At 47.7% G+C, this 23273-nt stretch overlaps 2 protein-coding genes across 4 annotated transcripts in view; both read right to left on the reverse strand.

The window, feature by feature from the left end:
• Nucleotides 1-66: 66 nt before the first annotated feature.
• On the reverse strand, nucleotides 67-11819 carry WDR6 (WD repeat domain 6). 3 transcript variants are annotated; one of them, XM_083600494.1, is made up of 7 exons: nucleotides 9806-10873; nucleotides 6340-8749; nucleotides 5323-5418; nucleotides 4553-4669; nucleotides 4312-4430; nucleotides 1923-2384; nucleotides 67-175 (listed from the first exon to the last, which is right to left on the reverse strand). In XM_083600494.1, exons 1-7 carry the CDS (start codon nucleotides 10077-10079, stop codon nucleotides 75-77), a joined length of 3579 nt encoding a protein of 1192 aa, XP_083456620.1. In that variant the 5' UTR covers nucleotides 10080-10873; the 3' UTR covers nucleotides 67-74. The 3 variants fall into 3 exon arrangements, with proteins under 3 accessions (XP_083456620.1, XP_083456622.1, XP_083456621.1); XM_083600496.1 differs by lacking the exon at nucleotides 67-175 and adding an exon at nucleotides 11786-11819 and having other exon boundaries at nucleotides 480-2384; nucleotides 9806-9932; XM_083600495.1 differs by lacking the exon at nucleotides 67-175 and having other exon boundaries at nucleotides 480-2384.
• A 2961-nt stretch (nucleotides 11820-14780) lies between these two features.
• Nucleotides 14781-23273, reverse strand: part of P4HTM (prolyl 4-hydroxylase, transmembrane) — a 30319-nt gene continuing 21826 nt past the window's right edge. The window contains exons 6-9 of the mRNA XM_083601808.1: nucleotides 22165-22350; nucleotides 21359-21449; nucleotides 19458-19581; nucleotides 14781-19041 (exon numbers count right to left, since the gene is read on the reverse strand). Coding sequence (XP_083457934.1) covers nucleotides 18824-19041; nucleotides 19458-19581; nucleotides 21359-21449; nucleotides 22165-22350 — 619 coding nt within the window. The 3' untranslated portion in view covers nucleotides 14781-18823. The remainder of the gene's footprint in view (nucleotides 19042-19457; nucleotides 19582-21358; nucleotides 21450-22164; nucleotides 22351-23273) is intronic.

A 23273-nucleotide genomic window follows, 5' to 3' on the forward strand; every position in this document is an offset into this window, starting at 1 on the left:
ATCTGGAGCATGAAATATGCATGGCGTTGCTGGGGGGCCAGAAACCCCAGCCACTCCAGGGCTCAACCGCTGAATTATTGAGTGCAGGACTTTGCGCAACCGAGCAAATCCCTCTGAACAGGTGCCACAAGCTGCAGCAGCCGAAAAGTGAAAAGTCCTGACTCAGAAGAGGAGTCTCGATTGATGGAAATAGAAATTGGGTTAGGGGGATCAGAGAAAACTCGAGCATTTCCTATTGTAATTGGGACGATGGATGGGCAGAAAGCTAACCATTTCCCTGCAAGTCTGTACCTCCAGGATATTCTCATTCTATCCCAATTCCTGCACCAAACATGGATCATATGATTAAACTTCTCACCCCAATTCTACTCCATGTGTTTTGCGTTTTTATCTTACGTTTTTATGCTGTGAACCACCCTGAGATCTACAGATGAAGGGCAGTACGTATACAACTCTATTTTATTTTATTTTTTTTAAAAAAAACACCATCTCCCACCTGGGTAGACATTCTGCGAACATTCCCACTCCTCCGAGATCCTCTTCTATCAGTGATACAATCTAAATGGATGTCATTCAGCAGATGCACACAGGAATGTCGCTGCCCATTGAACCAATTAGCACCTGACACTCCAGTGATCTTGTAGGAAATCTGAGCCTGTAGACAGTGCGACAAGAAACCCTCCTCCGCAATGGGAGGATGGGTCTTTAAGATCAGCTCTTTCCCCAAATCCATGTGAATGGGATTCATCTGGCCATCCTGCAGGCAGGGATTAGGTCTCCTTAAGGAGGAGGATCACAGCTCAGAGGCAGAGAACGTTATTTGCACACAGAAGGTTCGATCCCCGGTATTGCCAGTTAAAATGATCAAATAGGCGGTGCAGAGGGAAAGACTTGCCTGAGACCCTGGAGAAACCCTGGGGCAGTTGGACAAAGAAGTCTGTCCTGGTATAAAGTAGCTTCCTACGTTTCTCCGTGGTAATCAGAAGAGAAGGCTGAAATCCAGGACACATATTTGCAAGGAAAAGGCATTTTAAGCCATTTAACCAGCGGAGGCAGAGGGACTGGCATCGGGTGGTCTTGATTTATTACTGCATTTCTCATCACAGGCCCTCTGTCAAGATAGGTTGGCTAAGCTCTGGTATGACGGCCCACAAGCCACAAGGCAAAGAAAAGCAGGCAAGCGATATCGTATCAGGGACAGTATCTGCATGGTTATGGCAGAAGCAGTTTCTCCCTGAAGAGAGGGGCAAAGTATTTTTATTTATTTATTGTTATTCCCGTTCTATACTGTATTTTATGCTGTTCTTTGTTGCATCAATTAAGTGTTTTAAATTTGTTGTTAGCCGCCCTGAGCCCAGTTTTCTGAACCGGGAAGGATGGGGTATAAATAAACATTTATTATGATTATTATTTATTATATTTCTTGTGGTCCTTGCTGATTTCGCATGACAGCCCTCTGTGCCCTGGTTGGTGTTGGTGCAGACCTTTAAAGCCCTAAACGGCCTCGGTCCTGTATACCTGAAGGAGCGTCTCCACCCCCATCGTTCAGCCCGGACACTGAGGTCCATCGCCGAGGGCCTTCTGGCGGTTCCCTCACTGCGAGGAGTGAGGTTACAGGGAACCAGACAGAGGGCCTTCTCGGTAGTGGCGCCCACCCTGTGGAACACCCTCCCTTCAGATGTGAAGGAAATAAGCAGCTATCCTATCTTTAAAAGACATCTGAAGGCAGCCCTGTTCGGGGAAGTTTTTAATATTTAATGCTGTACTGTTTTTAAAACTTGATTGGGAGCCGCCCAGAGTGGCTGGGGAAACTATAAGTAATAATAATTATTATTATTATTGCTCAAACTCCTCTGCACCCCAGCAGAATAAGGCGGTTGCACAGCCCACACACCTTCATACACCATTTTCTGTTTCTGCACCTGGCAAATCTAGGCTGCAGCAGAGGATCTCCAGCCCCTGCCCGCAGATCACGCTGTGGCAGTTACGGGCCCCAGCCTCCCAACATTCCAGGCCAGCCACATCGGCCACATGGCAGAATTTGCTCCTGATGAAAGACAGGCTGTCCTCGCGAAGGTGCCAGAGCGTCAGCCGCTGGTCCACCGAAACGGAGAGGAGGAAGTCCGGCTGCAGGAGCCTCACCCCCGTCACGTGAGCTGCATGCGCGCAGAGCCTCGAGGATTTTCTAAGAAGGCGGATGCCAGTCCCGGCGATGGCTTCCTGGTCGGCGTCGCTTCCAGCATCCACTTCAACGGCGCTGAGAGAGATGGAGCCGTCATCGCTGCCACTGGCCACCAGGAAATGCCCATCGGCTGCTTGCTGGACGTGGAGGCTGTTCACTCCACAGCTGTGAGCCTGGATGGTCAGGACTGGGGTACCCAGGTCTGGAAAACACACACAGGCAAAGGAAGTGTACAAGGCTGGGAGGAAGCGCAAAGGGTGATACACACCTGGAAAAGGAGGGTCTTTTTCTTATACGCGACGTCTGCAGCAAGAATCCTGGTGGCTAAGTATTGGAAAGGGAATCAGTTACCCACTAAGGGAGAGTGGTTATGTAAACTTTCAGAATACTTAGAATTAGCCAAATTGACAGACATAATAAGACAAAACCCAAAAAGTGAAGTAAAAAAAGAATGTGAGTGCCTACATGAATACCTTAAAAGTCAAGGTTTGAGGACAGAAATCTGGCTGAGTCTGGAATAACCTTGTGAAGTGAAAGGATAAGAAAGAGGGATTTATATTTAAATGATAGGATAGAGATAAGGAAAACAGGAAGACACAATGAGAGATAAAGGAGGTGCTGTGGGATTGGTGGAAGTCAATGTTTGTTTTTCTTTTTAGTGTTTATATTATTAACTAGTAAGATATGGGTTTGATTTTTTTGGTGTGTTTTAATGTTGGTTTTTGTGTTTTGTGTATTGTTATTTTTCGGTATCTTTTGTGTTATTGTGTGGAAAATACTAATAAAATTTATATATTAAAAAAAAGAAAAGGAAAAGGAGGGTCACAAACAGGGTGGGCAGGTACGGGGGACTCCCTGGTCCTGAATGGGGTAACTGTGCCCCTGAAGGACCAGGTGCGTGGCCTGGGGTCATTTTGGACTCACAACTGTCCATGAAGGTGCAGGTCAACTCTGTGTCTAGGTACTCCATCTGGTATGCAGGCTGAGACCCTATCTGCCTGCAGTCTGTCTTGCCAGAGTGGTGCATGCTCTGGTTATCTCCCGCTTGAACTACTGTAATGTGCTCTACGTGGGGCTACCTTTGAAGGTGACCCAGAAACGACAACTAATCCAGAATGCGGGTGCTGGGACCATATAACACCGGTCCTAAAAGATCTAAATTGGCTCCCAGTACACGTTTCCGAGCACAATTCAAAGTGTTGGTGTTGAGCTTTAAAGCCATAAACGGCCTCAGCCCAGTATATCTGAAGGAGCATCTCCACCCCCATCGTTCAGCCAGGACACTGAGGTCCAGCGCCGAGGACCTTCTGGAGGTTCCCTCCTTGCGTAAAGTGGAATGCTTTCCTGGCAGATGTCAAAGAGTTAAGCAAATATATAAATTTAGACATCTGAAGGCAGCCCTGGTTCGGGAAGGCTTTAAGATTTGAATTGTATTTATTTTTGCTTTATTCATTCTTTCATCGGGGGCTGCATCCCCATAGTGGCTGGGGCAACCCAATCACATGGGCTGAGTATAAGAAATAGAATCATGGTATCACAGAGTTGGAAGGGACCACAAGGATCATCTAGAGAGCCGGTGTGGTGTAGTGGTTAAGAGCGGTAGTCTCGTAATCTGGTGAACCGGGTTCGCGTCTCCGCTCCTCCACCTGCAGCTGCTGGGTGACCTTGGGCTAGTCACACTTCTCTGAAGTCTCTCAGCCCCACTCACCTCACAGAGTGTTCGTTGTGGGGAAGGAAGGGAAAGGAGATTGTGAGCCACTTTGAGACTCCTTCGGGTAGTGACAAAGCGGGATATCAAATCCAAACTCTTCTTCTTCTTCTAGTCCTACCCCCTGCAATGCAGAAATCTTCGGCCCAACATGGAGCTCAAACCCACAACCCTGAGATGGAGTCTCACGCTCTACCCCAGGCTTCCTCAACCTCGGCCCTCCAGATGTTTTTGGCCTACAACTCCCATGACCCCTAGCTAGCAGGGCCAGTGGTCAGGGATGATGGGAATTGTAGTCTCAAAAACATCTGGAGGGCCGAGGCTGAGGAAGCCTGCTCTACCCACTGAGCTGTCCCGGTTAGACAATAAACAACAACAACTTTAAGGGTGCACAAACAGGGCAGTCAACACAACCACCTACCCAGAAGCTTCATTTCTGTGCCTTCCGCCTTCAAGGCCTCTGCAACACGCTTAAGGGTAGGGGTGAGATTCCAGAATGCAATGCTCCCGTCGGTGGCAGCGCTGCTCAACAAGTGCCTTCTATAAAAGAAAGATGAATGGGTAAAATTAGCTTTCTAGGGCCTGATGGGTCGGCAGTAGTAAACTCAGGGGAGGTGCATCTTAAGCACACCGGGGGTGGGGTGTAGCTACTCCATTCTCACCTTCCTCCACCTGCTGTCTTACATGCAAACGCCTGGACCTTCAGGACGCAGTGCTGATGGTGAAAGGATTCTGCCACAAGCTGCAGCTTCTGAGCACGCTCAAGCAGCAGGAAGAGGCTATGCAGACATGAGAGCAGTGAAGTCAGTCCAAGGAAAAGAGTCTCCGACTTTAAAGAGGGGGAAAGGGCCACATCCTTTGTACCAAGCGCTACAGTTTTCTTTCTGTCCATGTTCCCTTCTCTAGTTTGGGGAAAGTGCTGCTCTGGGAAACGTAGGAATAAGTATTTACTTCATTCTGCCCCTCGTCTTCCCATCTCTGGATTTTTGCTTGGCAGACAAAGCCCACCCCCCCATCCCAGCTATAGGTAAAGGTAAAGGGACCCCTGACCATTAGGTCCAGTCGTGGCCGACTCTGGGGTTGTGGCACTCATCTTGCTTTATTGGCCAAGGGAGCCGGTGTACAGCTTCTGGGTCATGTGGCCAGCATGACTAAGCCGCTTCTGGCGAACCAGAGTAGTGCACGGAAACGCTGTTTACCTTCCTGCCGGAGTGGTATCTATTTATCTACTTGCACTTTGACGTGCTTTCAAACTGCTAGGTGGGCAGGAGCAGGGACCGAGCAACGGGAGCTCACCCCGTCGTGGGGATTCAAACCGCCGACCTTCTGATCGGCAAGTCCTAGGCTCTATGGTTTAACCCACAGCGCCACCCACGTCCCTTACCCCAGCTATACAGGCCCCTAAAAGGGAGAGCCCAACCATCTTCCTTACCGGACAGAGCCATCACTGCAAGTAGTGGCTAGGAAGAGCAAGGTACCAGGAAGCTCTGGGTACTCCACACCAGCCAGGACCTCAATAGACATATACCTGGAACACAGAAGTTATCAGTTACCTTCTCTGGGACACACTATCCATACCCAGAGCAGTGAAAAAGTTACAAACACACACACACACAAGCTGGAAAGTGGCACGTGTTGCCTACTATGAACTCGGCGCCCAAAGTCCTCCCTATTCTCTCTGTACTAATGTATTCTTAAGCACAAGTGCAGCAGAACAGGGAAGCGGGGCGGATTCTGAGACTGGAAAATTAAGCAAACAAACCTTTATATTATTTGCTGCTGCTATTCACATTGTTTTATGCTGCTGGTTTTGTTTTTAATCTCCTGCTGCTACAATGTTGTTAGACCCGGTTGTGTATTTTAGATTATTTGTTTGATTTCTCACCCACCTGTCATCATCGGATTTTGTGCTTTTTAATACTGTGAACTGCCCTGAGATCTGTGGATGAAGGGCAGTATACAAATTTGATAAATAAAATAAAATAAACAAGATCTCAGGGCGGGTTACAGCCATTTAAAAATACGTTAAAGTAAGTTTAATACAAATTACAGCCAAAATAATAGGGTAGGGTCTAGTCTAGTCTAGTCTAGTCTAGTCTAGTCTAGTCTAGTCTGTCTGTCTGTCTGTCTGTCTGTCTGTCTGTCTGTCTGTCTGTCTATCTTTCTATCTATCTATCTATCTATCTATCTAAAGTCTTCCAGGCTGTATGTGAATATTGTGCCCACTTGTGTGACAATAGGAAAAGCCTGTGTGTGTGTGTGTGTGTGTGTGTGTGTGTGTGCTTGTGGGGGGGGGTTGTTTGTTGGTAAAGGGGTTAGCAAGATAGAGTGCAGATTTCACATTCCCTATATGAGCATCAATAACATCCCCAGTGCGGGTTCACTGCTCTTTGAGAACCCATGAACCTGCTTAAGAATACAGACTCCTGGGAAAGGCCACGGCTACTACCTGGTCTCTGGGTCCATTTTGACGAGCTTGTGCCTGTTCTTCCTGCGGTCCCACTGTTCATCCAGACGGTGAGAAGCCACGTGGACCAGCTGATGGACCACACTGCCGCTAGAGCCACGGCTGGGGCTGAGCAGCATCCGGTAACACTCAATCTGGGCCCGTCCTCCAGCTGAGAAGAGGATGGCAGAGATCCCTCCTGCCTTGGGCTGAGTGTCCTTGGCCACAGCCAGAGCTCTCACGCTCGAGATGTGGTCTCCCAGAGCCACAAGCTGGGTCACCGTACAAGACTGCGCCCTGTAGCTCAGAATATTGACTGTGCCGTCCTCGCTGCCGGTGGCAAGGGTGCTCAGCGGCTCCTGCCCGGGTGCCTGCAAAACCCCGATGTGGCAAACACATGTCAGTTCCCTCCCGTGCAGGGACTCCTTGAGGATGCGCTGCCCGCCATGCTCGTCTTGACTTTGGTGCACCACCACATCCCCGGATTTGACGTAAGCAAAGGTTCCCGCCTGGAGGCGGTGGGCGTAGCTCCAGGAGCGGTGGCCGCCACCGCAGGGGACAGACAGCAGCATCTCGTTGCTGCTGGCGCTCCAGAGAACAAAGCGGTCAGCGTGGAAGCCCAGCACCCACACGCTCCCATCGGGGCCGAAGCGCAGTTCCTCCAGCCACTCCAGGCCCTTGCATGGCCTGTGCTTCCTCAGCAGGCGCAGCTGGCGGCCTTGTACCTGCAGCTGGCGGTAGCAGCTGTCCCGGCCGGTGCTGTAGACGAAGTCCTGGTGGCAGGTGATGGAGGTGACACCCAGCTTTCCATGTAGGCCGAAGAGCAGCGAGACGGGGCCGTCAGCAAGCGGCTCTTCCCCTGTGAGAGGAAAGGCCGGGCCGGGCAAACCAGAGACCCCCTCTGGGTCCGAGGAGCTGACTCCTGCTCCTCTGCTCAAGGCCTGAGCTGGCTTGCACTCAAACAGCATGAGAGAGCCCCTGCGGTCGCCGCAGACCAGCAGCTCTCCCTGGGGCGTGAAGGCGGCGCACGTGTGCCATCGCTGCTTGCAGAGCGGCAGGCGGAAGCATCGCTTCACCACCACAGCGACTCCCTCGGGTGGGCCAAGAGAGACCTCCAGCCACAGCAGGGAACCGGCTGCTCCGGAAATGAAGAGGCTGCAAGCGCTGGGATCCTGCCCTGCGTAGGAGGCCCAACTCAGGCTGTGCACTTTCCCCTCGTACAGCTTCAGCTCCTTGCTTTCTGTGGGGCTGTAGAGAGGGAAGACTTTAACCTGTCCCAACAGGTTGCCCATGGCACACATCACGACGCCACTGATGAGCACGGAGACTTCCAGGAGGCTGTAGGACTGATAAGCAGCATCCTCGAGGACCAACGCCCAGGCTTTGGAGGTCAAGTCATAGGCGTAGACAGCCCCAGCGTCCGTCATCACAAGAAGGTGGTTTACATCCACCAGCTTCACCACTCTGGGAGATCCTTTTCGGTGAGGTGAGGGAAAGTCGAGCCGCACAAGGCTGTTCCTGCCGTCGCCCTGTCCTTTAAGGAGCCACTGCCTGATGCCAGAATCGGCCCCGCCTGTGAACACCAAGCCCCGCCTCTCATGGGCGGCGACTGCCCGGAGGCCGCGCCCCTTGTGCCCTTTGAAACGGTGGACGATCTCGCCCTGGTAGTTCCACACGAGGCAAGCGGCGTCTTCTCCAATGCTGAGGACGTAACTGCTCAGCAGGCGCACCGCCCAGACCCGAGACTGGTGCCCGTAGCACACCAGCAAGCATGGGACAGGGTCAAGGGGCGACTTGAGGTCGCCAACGCCCCACAGCCGCAGGCTCCTGTCATCTGAGGCCGAGGCCAAGATGCTTTTGCTTTCTGAGAAGCAGATACTGAAGATGACGCCCTTGTGCCCGTTGATCCTGCTTCGGGGCTTCACCCTGCCTGTGTCGTCCGGCGGGTCGGCTGCGCACCAGACCACCAGCTGGTTAAAGACTGTGCCAGCCACCAGCACCAGCGTGTCCCAGCTGCTCCCAACCAGGTGGGCTGAGTAGAGGATGCACTTCTCCTGGCAGTGCACTTCTCGAAGGGTCCTCTGGCCAGCGCAGTCGTACAGTGCCAAGGAATTGTGGCCCAGGGCCAAAGCCACACAGCCGGCTGCCTCCAACCACTTGAGGTCCCAGATCCAGTCGTGCAGCTCGTGGAAAGGAAAAAGTTCGGCTAGTTTTGCTGTGCTGCCCTGGAAGCTGAGCTCCAAAACGACGAGGCCTTTGCCTCCAAAGACAGCTAGGGTGGTTGGTCCTGGGGCCGCATCCTGCTTCTCCTTGATACCATGAACATTATGGTTTCGAAGGACTTTCTTATAGCATCTTGCTGACTGGCTGGCATCAGGCTCCAGGGAAAAGATGGCAAGGTAGGGTCCTTCACCTGGAGGAAAAGAGGCTAGAATCACCTCATGTGACATTTTAGTGTATTTTTTCGTCTCTGTGGAAGCCGCCCAGAGTGGCTGGGGAAACCCAGCCAGATGGGCGGGGTACAAATAATAAAAAATAATAATTTATTGTTGTTGTTGTTATTGTTATTATTATTATTTGATCTGTATATAGAGCATACTCTTTCCAGTAGCATCCATCCTCACATACATGATCCACACACAACCTCCATACCAGCCCAGGTACATCTTGAGCAGCACCTGCTCCCAATATGAAAGACACACCAAGGCCGAATCTGGTATTGCTTCTGATGCAGCTTTCGCACGGCCTCTTGTCAAACTGTCCCTGTGGAATCACGTTACCCACAACTTTTGCCTTGCTTAAAATGGGGAACAGGTTTCTGACAGGTCCCCCACTTCCTATCATCTCTAGGAACATCATTTCCCCAGCAACAGGACTTATGAAATCCAAGAAAGCAGCTTGCAGGAGCTCTGGTCTCCTCCCCTGACTTGGTGCCTGCCTGTCCCACTGAAATGCACTATCTTGCCTTGATTCCTGCTTTGCTTGGCTATTCAGCTGGGTAGAATCTGGCTTTGAAACAAGCCCTCCATTACGGTGGTACCTCGGGTTGCATACACTTCAGGTTACATATGCTTCAGGTTGCAGACTCCGCTAACCCAGAAATAGTACCTCGGGTTAAGAACTTTGCTTCAGGATGAGAACAGAAATCACGCTCCGGTGGCATGGTGGCAGCGGGAGGCCCCATTAGCTAAAGTGGTGCTTCAGGTTAAGAACAGTTTCAGGTTAAGAACGGACCTCCGGAACGAATTAAGTACTTAACCCGAGGTACCACTGTATCATGCTTCGTTTCACCAAGTGTTCAGTGCCATGGCTTGGTATCTGACACACTTGACATAATGTTACCTGTTGCTCTGCTCACCAGATGTTGCAACTCACACCACCCCTGACCACAGCTGTTGGGGCTCCAGCAACATGGGATGGCTACCTTGTGGGCTGCCATTGCCTCAGGATATTCTGGCCTACTGCATACCTGCAACAAGGTGATCATCCACAATCTCCAGAGCTGTGATAGGAGCCAGCAGCAGTTCAGTTTCCATTGCTGAACAAGGATCAGAAGTGAGGGCTCCTGTTGATTCGCTTCCTCTTACATAAGACATCTGAGGAAGAAGGGGTTGGGAAGAGTAATAAATGCTGCAGATATTCCATAGCTTGAGGTGATGGATACAGAAGTAAGCTGCCTTTTGGCTTGGAAGGTAGAAATTGTTTGGAGCTGGATTAGAGCTACTCCAGATAAAAGTCAGCATGGTCTAGCTAGCAGGTAACTCACATCACTGAGCACTAGGGATGGGGTGGGAAACCTCATTCCCTGGCCTAATTTCATGCAGATAGGAAGGAAGGAAAAATGGAAGAAAAAGGGGAAGCCAAGAAGAAGGAAGTGAGCTGGGAGACAGAGAAGGGAGTGCATTGTCCACTTTTTGTTCCAATCCTACCCAAAACCACCAGCCATGTGCCCCCCAAACTACCCCTGAAGGAATGCAGCCCTTGACAATAAAAAAAGGTCCCCACCCCTGGCATGCAGGGATGAGACGCCACTTGCTAGAGGGAGAGCAAATGTAAATGCTGTTCTTGGTTTAGAACGGAGAGGCCTCTGTTCAAATCCCACCTCAGCCAGTCTTGGACGAAAGATGCTTTGCTGGTTCTAACCAAAATCTGTACAATGGGAACAAGCCAACTTTGCTCAATTCTTATGACAATGAAATGATTTAACCTCCGAAGCACTTGGTGAACGACGGGGCTTTTTATTTGATAATAAAAGTGGTCTGAACAGGAGTGTACTTGCTCCTGAGAAGCCCCTGGATGCCGCTGCGTGACAGTATTTTTTGTGTGTGGCAAACTTTTGGTCAGCTTCTTATATGGGCAGATACGAAACAAAACCAGGGAGGGCCGTTGAATATATAAATGGGAGAGGCTGGATAAAAGAGCCCGCTCCCCGTGGAGGAACAGCAGGCACAGAACGAATGGGATGCTTAAGCTGGAGAAACTGCGGGTTTGTTGGGACACATTACTGCCTGAAGTGGAAAGGGCAACACACTTCTGGTGGCAGTGGCGTAGCGTGGGGGGTGCAGGGGGGGCCGGCCGCACCGGGCGCAACATCTGGGGGGGGGCACGCTCGCCGCCTCCAGAGTCGCCGAAGAGCCTCGGGCGCAGGTTGTAGCAGAGCCCCATGTCTTGCGGAACCGACGAGCTGTGCGCGCGTCCGGGCTGAAGGCATCCGGCAGGCAGCGGCTCTCAGTGCTCGCCGTGGTCCCCGCGAGTCAGGGCCACGGAGGGCGCGCCAGGCAGCCCCTCCTCACAGCCCTGCCGCCGCCGCCGCTGCAGCTGCTGGGCCATGTTGCATTTTCCTCGCCTCTCTGCCCTCCTCCTCCTCCGGGCAAGCGGCGTCGTTTGGGCGGCAGCGCCAGCGGCAACTCGCCTCAGATCACCTGACAGGGACCCGCCGCCGCCGCCGTGGCTACCTTACCGTAAATATCCCAGCCCAGGCAGCAGCAAGAAGAAGCTGGCAGCGGCGGCAGGTTAGGGGTTAGGGGGCGCAAATTACTTGCCTTGCCCCGGGTGCTGACAACCCACGCTACGCCGCTGTCTGGTGGCACAAGTTTCCACAGACCAGGGCTTACAGGAGGGAAAGTGGGCAGGCATGCGGCAGTGGGGAGGGAGGCTACCTATAGTCTGCAGCTGCATGAAGTTCACGTCAGGGATGGGGGGAGCCTTGACCCAGGAACACCTGGGCGGCCACGAGGACCCCGTCCTGGTTTAAGCCACAGAATGCTTCTAGCCTAATGCTTAGCGAAGCGAGGGCGCTGCAGCCAGAGCTTCGTGCACAGCCTGGGGAAGAGGCAGGGAAGGCGCGCGCGCACGCTCGCAGAGGAAGAGGCAAGACCCGCGTGGCAGCGCCGGGAGGGAGAGAAGCAAAGCAGGGGCCGCCATATCGCGAGAAACCAGGTCGCCCTACCTCGCTCTCTCTCTCGCGCGCGCGCGGGCGCAGACCCCATGAACCAATTGGGAGGCTTCTTCCGAGCTCCCAAGACACGGAGAGGTGCTATTGGCCAGCGGTAGTTCTCTCCCAGGCCGCCGAGACTGATTGGTAGTTAAAGGCCGGCAAAGGCAGGAAGATAATTTCTTAAAGGCACAGCTCTATCTAAATACGTGTAGATAAATATAGCTATACGTACATAGCTATACTGTATTAAGGTAAAAGGTAAATAGAAAGGTATATCTTTATAGCTATATACACTGTACACATAATATGTATGTATTTACACACACACACACAATGTGCATATATGTGCCAAAGCAAGAAGAAAATAAAATTTAAAATAAAATAAAAATAAGGTTACCAGCTGACATTAACAGTGATAATTTCCCATCAGTTAGTGGGGGGGGGGGGAATTTAAGTTACTTGAAAGAACACTGTAAGCAGTTGAAAACATTGGCAGGTTTTTGAAAACACTTGCAATGAAGCGAGAATTATGATAAAAATTGAGATTTAGGAAAATATGATACGATGCGATTATTTGAAAATAATATCTGGGGAAACCACAGAGGGGTGGAGGGAAGTTTGGGGATTCTGAGAATCCTATTTGTAAAATTATTATGGTTTGTGTATGATGTGAAAATGATTTTTTTAAAAAATTCCCATCAGTTAGGGTTGCCAAAAACCCACAACTTGCCAAAGATCCAGAACAAGCTGCTGCCTTCCTGAAATTCCCCTTGCATGTCTCTTCCGCCCTTAAAATCCTGGTAATGTATGGATGTATGGCAGCCCTACCATCCATCCCAATTTAAACATATAGGTAGGCAATCCATGTGTCCAAATAGCTATCTAAAAGAGATTGACAATGGCAAGCTGTGCATTCAAATGTATAAAGGGTGCTGAGATTTTCAGACCACCGAGTAGATGATGGTGGGGTTGTTTTTTTTTTTTTGTCCTTCCAACGTTCTGGTATAACTCAGCCACCACTGCAGGGTGTCCCCCCCCCCAAGTTCTTATTCAGGCAATGCCTTTATTAGGCCAACCAAAAGGTCCACAAGACAGCAAGTTTTTGAGTTCTCCAGAATGCTACAGCAACTCCCAGAGTTCATCCAGCTCAACCACCAGCCTATGCAAGAAAATCAACAGCTCTAGCATGCCTTAAAAGTGAGCAGCTACCCCCTGCTTAAAAACCTCTTAAGGTTTCAAGACATTTTCTTCCACTGTTGAACAGCTCATACCATCCCATTCAGAGTGTAGAACCATTGAAATTAATTGACACACCTAATATAGGTCCATTCATTTCAACGGGTCTTCCTCTGAGTGGAACTTAGGCTATCTGAGAACCAGGTGCAGCAGGGTTGTTGCTGGGCCACCACATCACATGTGATGAAGCAGTCGCTACTGCAGTCACATCTCCAATACCTTGAGTACATTAACTCCCTCCACATGTGAGTGGTGTGTTGATGTTGCTTCCAGCAGTCCCTGATTGGTTTGTACTGAAGGAGTTTCCAGGGACATGTGAGGTTGATTTTAGTTTTCTTAGCTGTATGTGTTTTCCTCTCCCGTTCTGGGTGGAATACACACTGGATATAGTGCAGAGTCAGTATCTTTCTGATGCTGGCATAATTTAAATACAGGATTTATCTGGCCGTTACTTATCAAAAAGGTGACCTAGTTGACTGTGTAAAAAGCCATAAAAACATTCCCCATGCAGTTTTCATATCAAGACATTCATTCGCAGAATATAACCAAGATTGTGACCAGATTGGAGCTAATAAAAGTGGGACCAAGGTTGAAAAACTGTCAACTTGTCATCTCCACAATATAATCAAAGGCTATTTTTTTAATTTACAGCCTGCTTTAACTTCATGTTTGAAGCACTAGGACATGGCTCACAATAAAGGTCTACAAATGGAGCATTTGCTCCTAAAACTGGATCATGGTGTAAGAGACATACAAGAGATTTTATCCTTCATGAGAAAAATAATAATAATACCTTTATTGTCAATGTACAACCTGTGAACAATGAAATTAACCAAGCCTCCCTCCCCCACCACAAACACTCAATCTCATTGCACTCTGTGTGCTTGTCGCACAACACACCAACCCCGAAAGTCAGTTGCACTATATTATTTTCCGTTCAACAGCCTAACAGCCCACGGATAGAAACGGTTTTTTAGCCTGTTGGTACCACTGATTATACTTCTATATCTCCTGCCCGAGGGTAGAAGATTAAAGAGGTGCTAGCCGGGGTGTGAATCGTCCCTGAGAATTTTTCTTGCTCTCCTAAGGCAACGATCCCTTGCGATGTCATCTAGCGGGCTCAGGGGACAGCCCATGATATAATGTGCTGTGTTCACCACCCTCTGTAAATACTTTCTGCCGTGGCTGTCAAATCATGTACCACACTGTGATACAATATGAGAGGACACTTTCTATTGTGGATTGGTAGAAGGAGGTCATCAATTGTTGTTTAACATTGTTCTTTCGCAATACCCTGAGAAAATGGAGTCTCTGTTGGGCCTTCCTAACCACTTGAGTTATATTGTTTTTCCAAGTGAGGTCTTCACTAAGGTAAACTCCCAGAAAAAGCTGCATCAGGCTTTATCTTACTTTTGTAATTTAAATGCTTTAGGAATAACACCACTGGATATAAAGGAAAACGGGCAAGAACATCATCACTTTAAAAAAAAAATCTCTTATGCTTCTAGAAAAAGCATTTTAATCACTTACAGTTAGAGAGAGAGAGCAGAAAATAAATAGATGAGTGGGGTGGGGGGATTGCTTGCAGTTTAACACCAAGCCTGGAAATTCTAGCCACCGAGAGACTAATGAACAGAGACTTGCTTTGGGCCCCACTACAAAATTAGATGGTGCCCCAGTTCTTAAGAGTAGAAAATAGTAATCTGTGGAATGCATAACTTCATACCCCAATGAGGAATGGGAGGCGCAAAGAAAATGTACAGGTAACAGCTAGGTTTCAAACTTTTATTTGCAGGATAGACAAGCTACCTGACATCTGTGTGTGGAAAACAATAAATAAAATAAATATTAAATAATAAGGGGAAAAAAAACTTTTTGCAAAACACACAAGTGTAGGGAACACACAGAAATACAAAATCCAACGCTGACCAGTTACCTATCAATGCAACCGGCAACATCAAGTCACTTAAAATTAGCTAAGGTTAGCAAAGGGTTCAGCTGTGGGCTTGGATACGCATGTCATGCCTTTGGGGCAATTAAGGACATGATTCACAAAGCAAACCTCTCTGCTAACACCACCCTCCCCCCACTCCAGTACAGGTAGCTGAGCCCAGGCAAACAGCCATGCGGTCCTGGGTGTGGGATACTGCACAATCGACAGGCCATGAAACTGCTTGCAGCGCTTCCCCATTCGTGGCCCAGGGGTTTTTGGTTTTGTAGATTGCAAACTGGAAAAAGGTGGCATCACATCCTCATCCAATTCATGGCTTCTTAAACCTGAATCAAAGCCCTACATTCTTCTACACTTCAAGTCTCTGCTAGTAAAATATAAATATCTCAAGTTAGAGGTGAATAGCCTCTCTAGCACACACACGAACACACTCAAAACAAGATTGCAAAGTCCTAGTTTGGAATGAACAGCAAAATAGGAGGTCTATTTCATGTCCAGCCTTTTGGCATTTCATAAGTATTAAATGAGACAGGACCTTTGAGCTGAGTCTAGATTCTTCTTACTAAACAGTTCCTAAAGGGGACCTCTAAGAACTCTAAATTGGCTTGTAAACTATCTGCTAAGCGGTTAAATTTCCAAAGTCATACCAGGGAAAGCAAGACGCTTCAAGGGATACTGAATCCTCGTTGTACCCTATCAGAAGAACACCTACTTCACTCTCCTCACCCCACAAAACCTTGCAGCGGGACTGCAGTAAAGTCGCAACCTTAGGCCTATTTCATTAAAATAACCTGCACCAAAATCAATGAAACTTACAAGGATATTGTGGAGGACTGGGGTGACATTTTTTCATCTGGCAGGGCCATGTAGTGGTCACAAGCCTTAACCGTTCTGCGTTATAAAGCACACTACTAAGGCTGATCTACACAACTCGTGACCCACCAAGCTGTCTATAAGCCACCGGGACCTGCCTGGGACTACAAAAATAAGGTGGCAGAGTGGGGAAGTTTTTAAGCATGTGCCAGGTTGGTGGGTTGTGTTTGGCTTGGAAGGTCACAGGCTGCACAGGTCTCTAACTAAGGCAATCGACAAGGACCCCAGTAAAAAGGGATGCATGGGATGCACTCATTGCTTGGAATGGAAATTCACTTGCTGCCGACATAAACTGATTCAATATATACAACAATCAACATTCCACAATAACATCAGTTTCTGTCTTCAGGGAGACCTACCGTGTAGGAATGGCAAATTATCAAAGCAAGGAAAATGCCATACAACCTAGCATCCTTTGGACAGCAATGGAGGCACCTGGCTAGATAACTAGCTGCAAGACGGCCACCTTAAAGGCAGCTTTAGGGCATCTCAAGGCATCAGGAGGAAACATGTCAAAATAAAAGTATTTGTGCGGGCGGGGGGACGAGACAATGATATATTTGCTCATCAGGATTGAGCAGCCAGTCTAGGATTTCCAGCACCAGCACTGAGAGCTCCATGGCAGATAGATCCATATATTTTGGGTTAAATGTGGATAGCTTTCCTAAAGGATACAACTTATTACAAACTATGAGCTGCAAGGCCCAAAGCAAAAAGATCTCATTTCTCTACAGTGATGGCTACAGCCAAACCCTGCTTCCTGTGGTCACATTGAATGCTACAGGAATCTTCTCTGTATCTTACTGAAGTTCCACTTTATCTTTCTACTTCATCTCCTTTTTCCAGCATCACTTCCTTTTTATTACTGACACCTGTTAGAAAGAAATATATCCTCAGGCCAACACAAAAGGGAAAAGGGCCAACTCTGGCTCATGCTTCAAGTTCAATTACAGGGGGAAAGCCTCTCTGATTAGCCTCATCTCAAAAAAGATATTGTAGAGCTGGAACAGGTGCAGAAAAGGACTGTTGCTTGGGTTTTGTTTTGTTTTGTTTTTTTAGTTTGGGGAGCAGGGAATTGAGTAAGGGGAAACATGAAAGAGGTTTGTAAAATTATGCATGGTGCAGAAGAGATTCTGGACAAACTGAAAGGAATAATACATTTATGGCATTCAAGATGATGGCCACTGGTTTAGATAGTTTTATAAGAGGATTAGACAAATTCATGCAGGATAAGGCAATCAACAACTACCCATGATGGCTATAAGAAAGCTAAGGGTGGAATTCAACATTGCACTTAGGTGATTACTCCATCAAGGCAAGAATTTTGGGTTGCCTTGTGGAATAATCCCTCCTTTTCTCCCTCTGCATGCTGTTTCAGGGGTTCTCCCAATTCCCCCAGAACTAATTTCAGAGGGTGCAAAGTGGCAGTCCTAGCACAGGGCTTCCCTTGATGGGACTCATTAGCTGAATCCCGCTCTCCATGTTCAGATGCCATGTGTCTCCTGAGCAAAAAGGTAAAGGTGAAAGACCCCTGGATAGTTAAGTCCAGTCAAAGGAGACTATGGGGTTGCGGCGCTCATCTCACTTTCTGGCGTTTGTCCACAGACAGCTTTCCGGGTCATGTGGCCAGCAGGACTAAACTGCTTCTGGCACATTGGAACACTGTGACGGAAACCAGAGTGCACGGAAACGCTGTTTACCCTCCTGCCGCAGTGGTACCTATTTATCTACTTGCACTGGCGTGCTTTCAAACTGCTAGGTTGGCAGGAGCTGGGACAGAGCAACGAGAGCTCACCCTGTTGCGGGGATTCAAACCGCTGACCTTCGGATTGGCAAGCCCAAGAGGCTCAGTGGTTTAGACCACGGCGCCACCCGCATCCCCACTGTCTCTTGAGCAGCAAGAATGGAAAAGGACTATCAGTTTCATGTCCTGCTTTTCAGAGGAATCTGATTGGCCACTGTGGAAAGCAGGCTGCTGGTATACAGGAGCCTTTAGTTTGATCCAACAGGAATCTTTTTACGTTCAGGATTGTATATATCAATCCGCAAGAAGGAACATGATGTGAGTATGCTGTTAGCCCAAACCAGACACTAAATGGAGTGGAACATGTCTGGGGGTGGGAGAGAACTCCTTCCAAACAGACTCACAGAGGGGAAAAACCCCAACCGAGCACACAAATCAAGTTACTGAAATGAAAATCTCAACAAATACAGCACACCAGCTGCTATTGCACACTTGAACACTCCCCCCCCCAATAATCAACACAATAAATATTTCAGAACCATGTCCTTATTCAGAACCAAGTCTGACCCTGAGAAAAATTCTCCATGATGAGCATTAGAAATCATCCGGAATGACTCCAGCACCTTCAATCCTGAAACTTCCTTAACATACAGCTGCTCAAGACCCCCTTACATAAAGTTCACCTATTATTATGTACTTCTGATGACCTGTGCCTGTGAGTGCTAGGAGCGACAGCTTTGGCCCATAGAGGACCACCTAGAATGAGAAGAGACACTTTCTGAGATCAGTTTTGCTGCATTACGAGGAGATCTTGTGACAGCAGGTGGGAGGTGCCAGGAACAGCTGCAAACCAGCTCAAGGAGAAGAACTGCATTCCAGCGGGGGGAAATGGCTCAGGATGAAGAAGAGCAACAAACTTGGAGGCTAACTGACTGCACATGCCATGGGGAAGGCTCGCTCAGAGACCTAGAACCAAAGCCAGACATTAAAAAAAAGATGCAGGTGAGAACTGCATCCTAACAACCCAGCCACGGTCATTTCTCCTGCCTCACCAGTTCTCTTTCACAGTGCATTCCAGACCATACCTCCCTATACGGTCTCTTGTTTTCTCCAGTCTAGGCTGGAGCGCAGCTAGCAATCTCTGCTGAGATATGCGGGGATGGGGGGAAAGTGGGAGATTAGAGGGCTGAAAATGGCTAGTGCAAAAAAAGTTTCTTCCAAGTCCACGAAAAGGCATCTCCAAGCACTACAGCTCCACATGTACGTTGCTGTAGGATTTGTCCACAGTCCACTCGGTTTGGTCCTCGTCCGCACTGTTTGTATATCGAGCCATCTCCTCTTGGAACTGGAGCTGTCGCCTCTTGTTGGGATCCACGTTGATCCAGTTGTTGGCAATCCACTTGGTTCCTTCAGTGACCAAGCAGCCTCCGTGCAAAGAATATTCATCTAGGTCGCCAACCCAGCCTGCAAAGAAATAAGAACCCATGAATGAGAGAAGCCAGGTTTTACACGACAACGGCTCACCCCCGGGATTCCTCCAATTATTGACCCTTGGCTGGCAAATTGGCATGAAATAGAAGAAGAAGAAGAGAAGAGTTTGGATTTGATATCCCGCTTTATCACTACCCTAAGGAGTCTCAAAGTGGCCAACATTCTCCTTTCCCTTCCTCCACCACAACAAGCACTCTCTGAGGTGAGTGAGGCTGGGAGACTTCAGAGAAGTGTGACTAGCCCAAGGTCACCCAGCAGCTGCATGTGGAGGAGCGGGGAAGCGAACCCAGTTCACCAGATTATAAGTCTACCGCTCTTAACCACTACAGAACACTGGGCAATGCAGCTCAGACATCCTGGCAGACGATTGCCACGAGAGGACATATTACCTTCTCCATCCGACAGGTAATTGTACCAGAAAACAGCAGTGCCTTGCAGGGGTTTTACACGTAGGTTTCCCTTATCACAGTGTTTACGAGTGTCGCGCAGGTCAATATCATTCTGGATGAGAGACTGGAAGGGGAAAAGGGAAATAATGCTTATTGTGCTGCATGCCAGGAAATCAAAAAATCAACCACAAATAAATAAATCAATGCACAGGACCTCCTACACTAGCATTACATACGTTCCCATTTACATAGAACAGTTCCATATTTTTTCAAGCCGTCTTGATTTTATGGAGAGGTGGGATTTTTTTTTAAAAAAACAAAACCCTCAGAAATGAAACAAACCATATGGAACATTTTTTATCGCTATAGGATGTTTGCATACTTCACCTGTCATGCTCAAGTACATATATTTTGAAGTATGTTCCACTGAAATTAATGGGGAGGTGTACATTGCAGGTGAAATAAAGCATCTGGCCTTAAAAAGAGTGTGTGTGTGTGTGTGTATAAAATTCACAGTGCTAAGACACAGTGCTTGGTGGTGTTCAGCGGCTGAAGCGCTACTTCAGTGCTCTCATGTTTGCATGGTATAGTAAGGGAGCATTCACCTCAACTTCTAGAGAATAAAAAAGTGGGTGGGAATCTTTAAGGAGTTCAGAAAATAACATAGACTGGTGGGGAGGAGGGTGGAGCAAGGATTTGTTTTGCACATCCAAAATCTGTAGAACAAAACAGCCAGTACATTCATGCAACCATATGCCATATAATAAGCTGCAATTTTTCTAGAAACAAAACGTTGCTAACTGAATGCTGAGAGGAAGTGATTTCCTTGTAACGGGGTGTTATCTTGAATAAAACCATGTGGATCCCCACCCACCTACAACATATTAGTACAGCACAATTATTGTGCCATGAACTGACACACCTGGAGGCATCCTTGAACTTCCCTTATCAGACTAAACACTTCCAATAATCTTGAATTAACTAAAAAGGTGCCCTATATCTAATAGCAGAGCTTTCCAAAATGTTCATGTTAGTGACACACTTTTCAGACATGCATCATTTCACAACACAGTAATTCAGTTTCACATCATCTTGCGACACGGTAATTCAGTTTTAATAGCAAACCGGAGGTTAAACTAACCCCTTTCCAGCCCTGGAATGAGCGTGGGGAGGGTTCACGTGACACGCCTGCACACTGCAGCTGACACACAGTTTGGAAAGCTCTGATCTATATCTATGGGCAATGCTACAAATATACCATAAAACCATTAAAGCAGCAGCAAAAGTGGAACAAGCATTGTAGTATCAAAAAAACAGGATCCAATTTAATGATTGGGGGAAACCGGGAGTGGGGAAACATCTTTAAAAGATGTCTGAAGCAGGTAACTGCTGGTGTTTCCTATATGGTATCAGGGAGAGCATTGCCAAAAAACAGGGGCAACAGCAGAAGATGCCCCTGTAACACATTCACTAACAAAAGGTCTGCAGATTACCGTACTTTTCCATATATAAGACTAGGTTTTTTTCTTTAGAAATGATGCTAAAAAATGGGGGTCGTCTTATACATGGGTAGAGTGGATGTTTGATTGGTTGCTGCCGCTGCAGTCAGCGACTATTGGGCGTGTTATTGGTTGCTGCATCAAGGGCTGGTGTTGATTGGCTGACGCTGCAGCAACTGGGCAATCCTCCACACAAAAAGCTCAACAATTCTGAGCCATCTCCTCCCGTTTTCTTAAATTTGAGTCCCACAAAATAGGGGGAGGTTTTTTACACGGGGGCATCTTATACATGGAAAAGTATGGTTTCTCAGCCGTCTACCAGGTGTTCATGTTTAACACAAGTACTCAAAGAAAACAGAGTTTTCCAAGAAAAACAGGCCACAAAGAAGGACAGAACCTTACCAGCTCTTCATAGGTCCTATTGTCAGCTATTGGAAAAGTGGTCTCTCCTCCTCCGGTCACGTTATTTAGGTAGAACAGAACTGTCACGTAGCTGTGAAAGGCAGGGGCCATTAGCACAGGTTAGGCTCCAAAGTTATTGAAATTGCTTAGCCCTCCCCTTCTGGTTTGCAATGCAACAGTAAAATACCATGCACATCTACTTGGAAGTTACGATTTCATGCCCATCTACTCACAAGTTAATCCCCCATTTTTGTGACCTAGGCTGCAATCCTATATGAATTCAGTGGGACTGACATCCCATAATTCCTACATCAGTCTCTCGGGCCAACTCACAGGTCATAAAGTAAAAACATGCTCTGTTCTGTGCCCCCACCCTGAGCAAATGTATACAACAAACAGCAAAACAATTGAGGTTACAGAAAAACAAACCTCAGGTTTAGAGCAGAACCATGGTTATAGCTATAGACTCAAATAATACCGTCACAGGCAGAGTAGGACTCAGAGAAATTTTGCCCCTGCCTATCGCCGACAGTCTTCAGGTGCATAAAAAGCCTCCACATAGAGAAAGCATGATGTTCTGGAGGAATATTTGACTGAACATTCCTCTACATAAACTTATAACTGGAAAGCACACATGCATGCTGTGTTCTTTGACCTCTCCATGGTTAAGTGAGGCCAGCTGATTTGCACTTGAATGTTTATGTCCCTAAAAACATGACGGAGTCTCTGTTTCAGAACAAAACATGGAGTAACAGGGAAAGAACAGATTACAGACGGTTAGTTTCCTCTTCAGGCTCTAGACTAACCGGCATGAGGTCTCGAATGGAGCAGTTTCATTGGCAATCAGTTTGGTGTGACTGCAGGCAGTCTCAGGGAACACCGGTCCACTGTCCATGTGGGCATGGTAGTGCCCGCCTTGGTCGTATCGCACTACCTGCAGGGGTTCACTGTGCTCCACAATCTCAGAGGGCAGACGGGTTAAGTGAATCACCCTAAAGGAGGAGAAGCAGAGACATGCCTGTTGAACTATTAAACTATACTTGCTACTAAACCAATGTCCCCACATGCCACTGTCATCCCCTTTGCCCTGGGATAGGGTACCTGTTCACACATTACACTGAACGCAGGTATAAGCTGTCTCCACACATGTAAGTGTAAGAGTGTGCGCTTGTGGGTTTGTATGGCTGACACTGTGCACTTAAGTACACAGACTGTATACGTGTTGAATGTTACTAACTGTACAAATGCACAGCTTAACGCAGATCGTACACTTGGTGAATGTAACATGTGAACACCTCTAGGGACAGAAAGGTTTTACTCGACAAGTTCAAGATGGTAAGCAACTGGCATTCACAGCAACTATCTAAGTCAATGATATAGAATATAATTATGCTTTTTATTATGTTCTTATTATTGTGCTCCAAAAAATGTGTTCTTAATGTTGTACACTGCCCTGGGACCTTTTGATAAAGGGTAGTATATAAATTGAATTAATCATCATCATCATCATCATATTTACATTTGCTCCTCCTGTGGCGTGTGTGTGTGTGTGTGTGTGTGTGTGTGTGTGTGTGTAAATACACACAGAGAGATCTTTTCAATGTTTATTTACAAAACATAATTGGGATTCTTTTTTGTAAGAACTGCCAGTTGACAATGGATTTGATCACTTGTATGATCAAATGGAAGAGGAGCATCTTTCTGTTCTCTGTCACTTTTGAATGCAGAACACCCTGCCTCACACATAAAGAAGCATGGAAGTTAACCTCAGGAAGGACAGTCACTTTCACTATCATCTAAGCATTTTTTGCAAAAAACAAACAAAAAAACAAAAACAAAAGGAGCAGGTGCTTTCAGGTTGCAGTCCTAAGCAGGCTTTCTAGGCAGTCTCAATGAAGTCAATGGGACTTACTTT

This window comes from Podarcis filfolensis (genome assembly GCF_964270895.1).
Source record: "Podarcis filfolensis genome assembly, chromosome: 2".
Classification (NCBI taxonomy): domain Eukaryota; kingdom Metazoa; phylum Chordata; class Lepidosauria; order Squamata; family Lacertidae; genus Podarcis; species Podarcis filfolensis.